The sequence below is a fragment of the Panthera pardus genome, unplaced genomic scaffold, assembly GCF_024362965.1.
Source record: "Panthera pardus isolate Hobbes unplaced genomic scaffold, ASM2436296v1 HiC_scaffold_24, whole genome shotgun sequence".
Lineage (NCBI taxonomy): Eukaryota > Metazoa > Chordata > Mammalia > Carnivora > Felidae > Panthera > Panthera pardus.
Window position 1 is genome coordinate 63,413,794 of NW_026526810.1, and position 10,062 is coordinate 63,423,855.

Sequence of the window (10,062 nt, forward strand, 5' to 3'; positions counted from 1 at the left end):
ATATTTAAATGATATGTTAAGTAATATATTTAATTGAGATGTTAATGGTAAAATTAAAACCTTCTTTACTGAGTCTCTTGCACTATAAAATGGGTTTAGGATAAGAAACTAAGTGTTAACTCTGTGTTATATGCTACTCAGAAACTATCATAGATCATTCCCCACCCAAAAATAACAAGCTTTACAAAGTGAGTTTAATTTTGCCTAGTTCTATCATGGTGGCATAATGAGGGAGAGATTCAGAAGCAGGCAAAAGTTTGTTTCTGTGCAGCCAGCTACCTACTATGCCCAAAACTCAGAGTATATAGCCAAGAACAAGTAGACTACATTCTCTTCCTGATGACCCCATGTTCATTGTCTTCTCTTTACCCTGAAAAAGGAGCACATTTGAAACCAGTCCTAACTGATAACAATATGTCTCTTGATCTTGCAGGTTAGTGACTCAATGAATGTCTCTGAGCCATATTCCAGCTTTGCTTCTGTAAGAGAATTTATACTCTTAGGTTTTTCCTGTGAGTGGAAAATTCAGATCCTCCTATTTTCACTCTTTACTACAATGTATGCTTTGACTGTAACAGGGAACGGGGCCATTGTCTGTGCTCTGTGGTGTGAATGGAGACTCCACATCCCCATGTACAGATTCCTGGGGAATTTCTCCTTTCTAGAGATCTGGTATGTCTCTTCTACAGTCCCCAAGATGTTGGTCAACTTCCTCTCAGATAAAAAGACCATCTCATTTGCTGGATGTTTCCTCCAATTTTATTTCTTTTTCTCTTTGGGAACATCTGAATGTTTCCTCTTGGCCGTCATGGCCTTTGATCGGTACCTTGCTATCTGCCGTCCCTTGCACTACCCTAATATCATGACTGGGCATTTCTGTACCAAACTGGTCATTATCTGCTGGGTTTGTGGATTTCTGTGGTTCGTGATCCCCATTGTATTCATCTCTCAGATGCCCTTCTGTGGTCCGAACGTTATTGACCATGTTGTGTGTGACCCAGGGCCACTGTTTGCATTGGCATGTGCCTCTGCCCCAACAACCCAACAGCTTTGCTACACTCTAAGCTCATTAGTTATATTTGGTAACTTCCTCTTCATCCTTGGATCCTATACGCTTGTCTTATTAGCTGTGTTGCGTATGCCTTCTGCCACTGGGAGACATAAGGCCTTCTCTACCTGTGGGTCTCATTTGGCTGTGGTATCACTCTTCTATGGCTCCTTGATGGTCATGTATGTGAGCCCTAGACTCAGACATTCTGCTGGTATACAGAAAGTTGCAACTTTGTTCTATGCTATGGTAACCCCACTCTTCAACCCCCTCATCTACAGCCTCCGGAATAAGGAGATAAAGGCAGCCCTGAGGAAAGTTCTGGGGCATCTCAACATAATCCAAGATACACTTGATGATCCCTCCATTATCAGGTCAGTATAGTCTCACAAAAAGCAGTCAGGATTATACAGTTATTCAAATCTTCAAATATAAGTCTAGTGATATTAACTATATCAGTTTATGAAATTAAGCATCTATGAGGCCACTTATAATCATAAAGTGGCCAGGTTATATATAAATACATGGAAGTACTGGGTTCCACTTTGCCATTTAGAGTGTATATGACCTAAGGAATGTACACATCTAGGTGTTTTCTGGAGTGTTCATATGAAAATATCTGTGTTCTATTTGATAATTTAGATTAACAGTTCTGGGATCAATAAAATTATGCCATTTTGTTTGTTTAGTTGTCTGATTGTAAATAAAAGAAGGAAATGTATTTTTTTCTGTTTGTCATTCTTTTCATATTTGACTGTACTATTTTGGTGATGTGGTCACCCCTGGCAAATAAACCGTTAAAAGCAATTATCCAAAATTTCTATGGGACAGTAATGCTATGGTAGCCTAAAGACATTTAGACATATGTCATTTGTTTTCCTTACACATTACCTCTTTCTAAGCTCCTTAAGGAGCAAATTCTAATTCTAACAACATCAATCAAAATACTCCAAAATACAGTATTCTGATTGCCAATACTTTTACCTAGACAAAGTGCTACCAAAAGCTTAGTCAATTAGTTAGGTTTTAGATGATAGGTTATCTCCTACTAAAACTGGAGAGGGAAATGATCTACTTTATAATAAATTACCTAAGTTTAAAAAAATAAGTGACAGTTCATTGTTATTTGTTGTTAAAACAGTGTAAAAATAACATTAAGGAAAATCAGTAAAGAAGAAAAGCATCTAGAATTCAATCCCTGTAAGGTATTTTCATTTATACATATGCTTTGCTTACTATAACATCAAACTCATTCCTATACTATAGCAAGTTTTTATAATTATTGTTTTTTAGGAACTATAACATTCCATTCATACTAATACAGTATGGATTGTAATTTTTTATGTGGTGAGATGAATATTTTCCTAGAAGGAGGATTGTCCTTCCAAGTAGCTTGAAGCTGACTTGTGCAAGAAAGGGAATTTCCAGAAGGGGGATTAGGAGAAAAATGAATGCCACCATTATGCAATAATGACCACTTCATTATTATCCAGGGATTCAGATCTTCCTTCCATCTACCACCAATCCTTTCACTATACATTACAGTATTTCCACTATTTTAGTGTAAAAATTAATACCTCAATTAAATCTTCATAAAGATTTGCCATAATGATGTTTTCGAACTGGATTGGACTCATCATCTAATCCAAAAACTGCCCCCATAAAATCCAGGATGTAAGACTACTATATGCATATATCAATTTTCCCTCTGGGGTTTTTATCTTAGAACAGTTTCCTGGTAAAGAAATGGATTACTCAGTTCGAAAGATTTGCACATTATGGATTTGTGATTTTTGAAACAGACTTTCTAGATAGAACAATTATTTTTCCCTTTGATATGAGAAATTGTTGAGCTCCTTAGTCAATCTTACTTACCAGAACCCTGCCATGTATCTCTCACTTAACCAGTCCTTTGAGGATGTTTTCTAATTTATACCCCTTCCCAGGATATGTGACTTTTCAGTTTCCTGAGATCCGAAAATCAAAGAGCTGAAGAATAGGTAGTCAAGCCAGAAAATATTTCTACCATAATATTAAAAATCTCCACTTTGGGTTTATTCAGTTAATACATTTACGCAGCCACTAACTCTTCAATGATCCCTTCTTGCAATTCCAAATACTATGATTGGTTCACAATCCTTTCCATAGTATTAAATTATTTGATATACCACTACCATTTTATACAATATTTTCTCAAAGCCAAACTGCATCCCAAAAAGAGAGGGAGAGAGAAACGGTTTTAGGGAGAGCAGTATAAAGATAGTGTTCTTTCTTTTCTGAGCATTTAAATTTAAAAAAAAAAAAAAGCAAGATTGGGGCGCCTGGGTGGCTCAGTCGGTTAAGCGTCTGACTTCGGCTCAGGTCATGATCTCACGGTCCGTGAGTTCGAGCCCCGCGTCGGGCTCTGTGCTGACTGCTCAGAGCCTGGAGCCTGTTTCAGATTCTGTGTCTCCCTCTTTCTCTGACCCTCCCCTGTTCATGCTCTCTCTCTCTCTCTCTGTCTCAAAAATAAATAAACGTTAAAAAATTTAAAAAAAAAAGCAAGATCATAGTTAAAAACCTATTGTTAGTTTTCTTGTGAAAAATGAAAAAAAAAACATGTCTAGTTTCTACTTTCAAATGTAGTGATGTTTACTAACTGCCTTTAAACCCTTGGTAAGCTAAATGTTGAATATCCCTCAACTGTAACTAACTTCCTCACAAAGTAAAAGCTATTCATAAAACCAAAAATTATGTATGTTCAAGATTTTAGGAAAAGTAAGAGCATGGACACGTGGGGAAACAATATCATAGGAAAATAGAAAGTGCATTTATTACTTTAACAAGTTTAGATGTGCAAATTCACCACCACAGGGTTTGCTCTTATGGAAAGGGTTATCCTTATTGACAAGAATAATAATTAACATTTTGAGTCACTTGTTTGGGGCCTGGCACCTGTTCCAAGTCCTTTACAAGTAAGTCTTTATTTTCTACTCATAACAACCCAAAGAGGTCAGGTCGGTGTTATAGTATCTCTGATTTTCCAATAATGAAACAGGCACAAGGAGAAACTTACATAGTCAGAGATAGTATTTGGATCCCAGGTGGGCTAACTACAAGGCCCACACTTTCCTGCTACTATCAAGGAGAAGGGCCAACACTCTGAAAAATAAATTGGTTACAAATTTAAGTACTATCGCTAACTGTGTGAGCTTACCCAAGTTATCCTTTCTTTCTTGATTTTTTAAATCTATAGACTAGAGCTAATGATAATACTTCCCTCACAGAAAGGCTGTCATGAATAAAGGAGATTAATTAGAACAGAATCTTATACATAGTATATATGATTGATTGATTTCAGTTAATATTAATACTTTTCACTTGGAAAGCTCTTTATCATTTACAAAATACTTTGACATACTCTCTCAATTCAACCTCACACACTCTGTGACAGAATTAGGGTAGACATTCTCATAGTCATTCCATAGATGAGACCAAGTGAAAGCAAGTGTGTTGTCCAAGGTCACACAAGGAAGTGAAGGAAGCAGTTGTGCTGACTTCCAGATCAGTAAGAATTCTGCTGTGCCGTACCTCCTCTCCTGGAAACCCTGGCTGTGTCCTGTGTAGTTACCTTCAGAACTTCATGGCAATGCAGGTCAAAAAGCTGGATTTATCTAGGAAATGAATACTGTAGAAGAGATATGCATGTAGGAGATATGCTTATAGGAATTTCTCCTCAATTGTTTTAAGACAGTAACTACACACATTACATGAAGACTTATGTAATAAATATTCAATAGGTAAAATATTATGTTACTGAATGAAAAGGCGGATCATGAAACACTATTATTACATAAGCATACTTAAATAGAGTGATGGTATTATGGGTGGTTTAGATTCTTTTTTTTTCTTTTATGTTACTGTTTATTTCCTAATTTTTCCATGATAGGCATGTATACTTCATCTAATTTACAAAGGATGTGCAGTTTAAAAAATCAATGTTTATAAAGGGATATATAACTTAGAGCAACTCCTTTAGATATTTTAACCTAAGGTTTCTATTTTGTGCATTAAGAAAGGATAATGCTACTGTCTTTGGTAAGCCTTATAACAGGTGCCTTTCCAGAGCTACTCAAAGACTTCCATGTGGGGTCACATTGTGGAGAGAAGTAAATTTGGCTTCCTCATGCTTCTATTTCACTCAAAATCAGTTCTTTCTGTAAATCATAAAGAGATTCTTGGCAGCAAACTCTGGCTTTGCAGTTTTTGTTCTAGATGCTCAGAACAGAAAGAAAATGGAGGAAATAGACATACCATGCAATCAAGTGAATCTTCAAAAAGAGGAAAATCTTCCCTGGGGACTTCCCCTCTACATTTTTCTATCTCTCACATAAGCCCCTGCTTATTATTAGTATAAGAACAACTTTTCATTAAAAGAGAGCTTGAATTATTATGCTTTCAACACTTGCCTTTTATGCACTTCTGTTTTTTTAAAACAACCTGTTTCAAATGTCCATCTCTTTTAAAGAACACAGGCCATTTCTTTCTCTGTCAAAATATATACTTTAAGTCATCATAATAAAAATAGAGCCATTTTTTAAATGATCATTCAACTATCTCAAAAAGAAGCAGATAATCCAGAATGAAAGAATTGGAATACAGTCAATATAATACTGTAATAACCTGTATCATGACATATGGTAACTATACTTATTATGCTGAGCATTGCATAATGTATATAATTTTTAAATCACTATGTTGTATACCTAAAACTAATACAATATTGTAAGTCAACTATATTTCCATTTTTAAAAGTTGGAAGCAATAATTACTTTTTATTAGGTAATTCAATCATTCCAGATTTTACCCACTTGAGTGATGAAAACAAAAAGGAAACTCAAGATCTACCCAGGAACCCAGAATGGTTGAATATATTAGCCTTAGATTCAGTTGTGTATAACAGAAATCCAAGTAACAGCAACTTATACAAGGTAAATATTTGGGGTTTTTTTCCCTCACATATATACTTCTAGAGATAGATAGTCTATGCCAGTTCAGAGGTAGGCAGTTCCAAGATGTCCTGAGGGACTCAACCTCTCCTGGCTTTTTGATAAATCCTTCTTAGTATTTTCATCCCCCAAATCACCTTATTGTCTTAAGATAGGAGCTAAAGTGGCAGACTTCAAGAAGGAGGCCAATCTCTACTCCACTTATAACTCTGAACAGAAGTGTGCCACTCAATGACCCCTATATAAAGGAGACTACACCATTTGATTTCTCAAGCTGAGCACATTGCCACCAGAATAGAAGACTGTATTAGGCAGAAAGATAAGAAAAATGGATAGTAAGTAGTAAGTATGAAGCTAATGTACCTCTGCCATGCATGGATTGAGCAAAAAAGGAGAAAATGACTACAGTGATGGAAATTTAGAAATATACCCTTTTCTCAATTATACCACTTTAGGAGGTTGATATTCAAGCAAATATTCATATCCAAATGAACAGCAAGAGAAACTGATTCAAGAGAAAAGTCTTGAAAAACAAAAATGTTAAGAACAGAAACAACATGGGGCGCCTGGGTGGCTCGTCGGTTAAGCATCTGACTTCGGCTCAGGTCATGATCTCATGGTCTGTGAGTTCGAGCCCTGTGTCAGGCTCTGTGTTGACAGCTCAGAGCCTGGAGCCTGTTTCAGATTCTGTGTCTCCCTCTCTCTCTGCTCCTCCCCTGTTCATGCTCTGTCTCTCTCTGTCTCAAAAATAAATAAACGTTAAAAAAAAATTTAAAAAAAAAGAACAGAAACAACAACAAAAAACATGAGGCACCACACTGCCTAAGAATTTAATCAAAACTCATGAATGTGTATGGAAAAATTAAATATAAACTTGTTTCCCAAACTTCAACAAACAAAAGTACCTCATGTAGTACTTAAGAAAAATGAATTATTGGGAAGATAGATGAAAAAATATTTTAATATCTCTATAATAAAATTTATATAATTGTTACTCCAAAAACAGGCAAAAAAATTTAAAGAGCGTTTCAATCAAAGTAAGCATGATAGGACTCAGAGAGTGGGAAACCTTTCTATCTTTGGGATACTAAATGACCCAAACTCAGTCCTGGCTCTCATTTCAAAACTTCCTCAGTGTATAGGTCAAATTCTCTCTTATAATATTATGGGGTCTTCTTCAATTTCCTGCTACAAAGGAGCTTAATGTTAAGACTACTGGGAAGATGGAGAGGAAAGAGATAGAAATGACGGACATAGTGGGTTGCTCTTATTGCAAGGAAGAAAGAAAATTCTCCTGGAAAATGAAGAAGGGTCTTTTTCTTTCAAATGTCAGAAGGATATAATGCAAATGCAGTGAGAACTGAAATCCCCAAATCAGACTAGAAAAGAGGAAATCATGAAGTAGAAAGTGTTGGTAAGAGGGAAATTAGGAAAAAAATGCATATTTGGGAGAAGTTAACAAAGCACTCTTCCCTTTGCCCTGGCTCTTCCCACCTTTAACTTAACAGAGGTGTCACACCTATGTGTGAGAGTGAAGAGGCCAATATAGAAAAAGAATCACAGAAGAAAGGCTTTTATATCTTTGTTACAGGAGAATCCTTCCTAAGAAATTTCAACTCTGTCTCCACTGAGCTCCATTTCCTCTGCTTAAGGGTAAATTAACTGCTACCCTACTACAACTTAAGTTTTCTGGACAAAGTAGAAGAATGAGTAGTAGAAAGTGATAAGGAAGAAAGCAAAAAATGGAGACTCTCCCTACATAGAGATCCTGGCCTTCTCCAGGGGAAGCCAGAGAGGCCTCAAGCTAGACAGGGGCTAGGCAGAGATTAAGGGGAAACATCTGGGTTAAAGCTTGCCACAATTTAACTGGCCAAATGAGGAACTGTCATTTGTGGAAAATCTGAGTGATGACTCAGATAATGCCATCAAAATTAATTTCCTAAGGACAAAGAATGTTCACTCCACAGTCTAGAATTAGTCTATATTCCTAGGATCTCTGCCCAGTGACATTGTGTCTCTTTGGTCTGAGATCTATTACAGACTTTGAAATCTCCTAGACACTAGAATAGAGAGGGAAGACCAAGAATAACAGGACATCCTGTCATCCTGTCAGGGACTGACAGTGATGGAATGTAGTGTGAGCTTAAGAAACAGCTTTTCTTGGGGTACCTGGGTGGCTCAGTTGGTTAAATGGCCAACTTTGGCTCAGGTCATCATCTCATGGGTTCATGGGTTTGAGCCCCACATCAGGCTCCATGCTGACAGCTCAGAGCCTAGAGCTGCTTTGGATTCTCTCTCCCTCTCTCTCTGCCCCTCCCCTGCTCATGCTCACTCTCTCTCCCTCTCCCAAAAATGAATAAACACTAAAAAACTTTTTCAGAAAGGAAGGAAGGAAAGAAGGAAGGAAGGAAGGGCTTTTCTAAAATGCAAGAGGGTTGCAGAGGAGCCCAAGAAAGAAGGCAGCAGCAGTTGTGGTGACTAAGCTGAGCCCAGTGACAGGATGCTTCCCACATTAACCAAGTACTCCAATCCATATCTGAAAGAATCCCTTTCTAAAGATGAAGACTATTCTCTCTTCATTTGGTGTTGGTATTAGGAGACCTACACATTCCATACCAGTCCAACAAGTTTGCTGGCTACATTTAAAAAAACTGCAGGTCCCAGGAAAGAGTCAACACATTCTCTGTACTGGAAACCTTTGCCCCAAAGAGAGTTAAGACTATCTCAAGACTCTGGTCAGTGATGTTCATGTTGTGAGAGGAGACTTCAATGAGAATCTGAATTATCCAGAACAGAAAGTTGTGACTGTTGGCAGTTCAAAATTAATTTGATCCATGGGTATCATGTTACTCTATGGGGAATATGGCCACTTTAGCCCTGTTGCAGAGGGAGTTTGATGTGAATATTCATATCTTGAGACACACACACAAATTTGAAGCATTTGAGCATGAAAATAAATTTTACAATAACTCAGGTTCTGCCACTGGGGCATATAATGCCTTGGAAACAAACATTATTCCTTCATTTGTGTTGATGGATATCCAGGCTTCTACAGTTGTCACTTATGTGTATCAGCTAATTAAAGTAATGTGAAAGAAAAATGAATACACAGAAATCTTTTTTTTAAATATTTTTGAGAGAGACAAAGTGCAAGCAAGGGAGGAGCAGAGAGAGAGAGAGAGAGAGAGAGAGAGAGAGAGAGAGAGAGAGACAGACACAGAATCTGAAGCAGGCTCCAGGTTTTGAGCTGTCAGCACAGAGCCCCACATGAACCACGAGATCATGACCTGAGCTGAAGTTGGACGCTTAACCAACTGAGCCACCTAGGTGCCCAGAATACAGAGAAATCTTAAGGCCAGGACTGTCTTGCTGCTTTTTTCATTCCCTTGTCCAAATCAAGTAGTTAAACATTTATGAGCCAAAAAATTGTATCACTTTTATAATATTTTACAGTAAAATACAGTATCATTTTCTGTTAATACCATGCTTTAAGCTTCTTGTACTCTATAAGAATATATTCCACTTCTGTGTATTATTTCTATGAAAAAATGTCCACCGCACAGCAAATGGTCATATGTTAAGAAGAATTTACCCTTATAAGTAAGTACCTTTAAAGTTGATATCTGGAACTTTACTACAAAAGCAGTGCATGAGTAAAAAGAATTGTAGACTTTCTTGCTTACATTTTTCTCTCAGCAATAAAACAGCTACCTTTCATTTATAAATAAATAAATAAATAAATAAATGCAAAGGAATAGCCATAGAAATAGACGGACTCAGTATCAAGTATGTTGAGTAACATTCACAATGAGGTTGACAGTTTTGCAAGGTCAAGTCATCTTGACAACGAATCCCCTGGCCTTTCTCCAGCCTCTTCTGAACTCTGAAGCATACACAAGTCTGGTGCTCAAGGAAAGGGAGCTTCAGTGCTTCCAGAGCCAGCTTTATGTGATCTCCCAGGCATGTTATCCACAGGGCAAACTCAAGTGGAAGACAGAAAAGCTCTCAAGGGTTTTTAAAAGGTAA

General features: G+C 37.1%; 1 protein-coding gene across 1 annotated transcript; it reads left to right on the forward strand.

Moving 5' to 3' along the window:
- The first annotated feature begins 418 nt into the window (after nucleotides 1-418).
- LOC109255633 (olfactory receptor 11H12-like) lies at nucleotides 419-9,129 on the forward strand. The gene is given in 5 exon segments (XM_019430460.2): nucleotides 419-1,422; nucleotides 8,601-8,673; nucleotides 8,676-8,847; nucleotides 8,850-8,894; nucleotides 8,897-9,129. Coding segments are annotated over 5 exon segments (1,500 nt in total). The 5' UTR covers nucleotides 419-445.
- The last annotated feature ends 933 nt before the right edge of the window (nucleotides 9,130-10,062 follow it).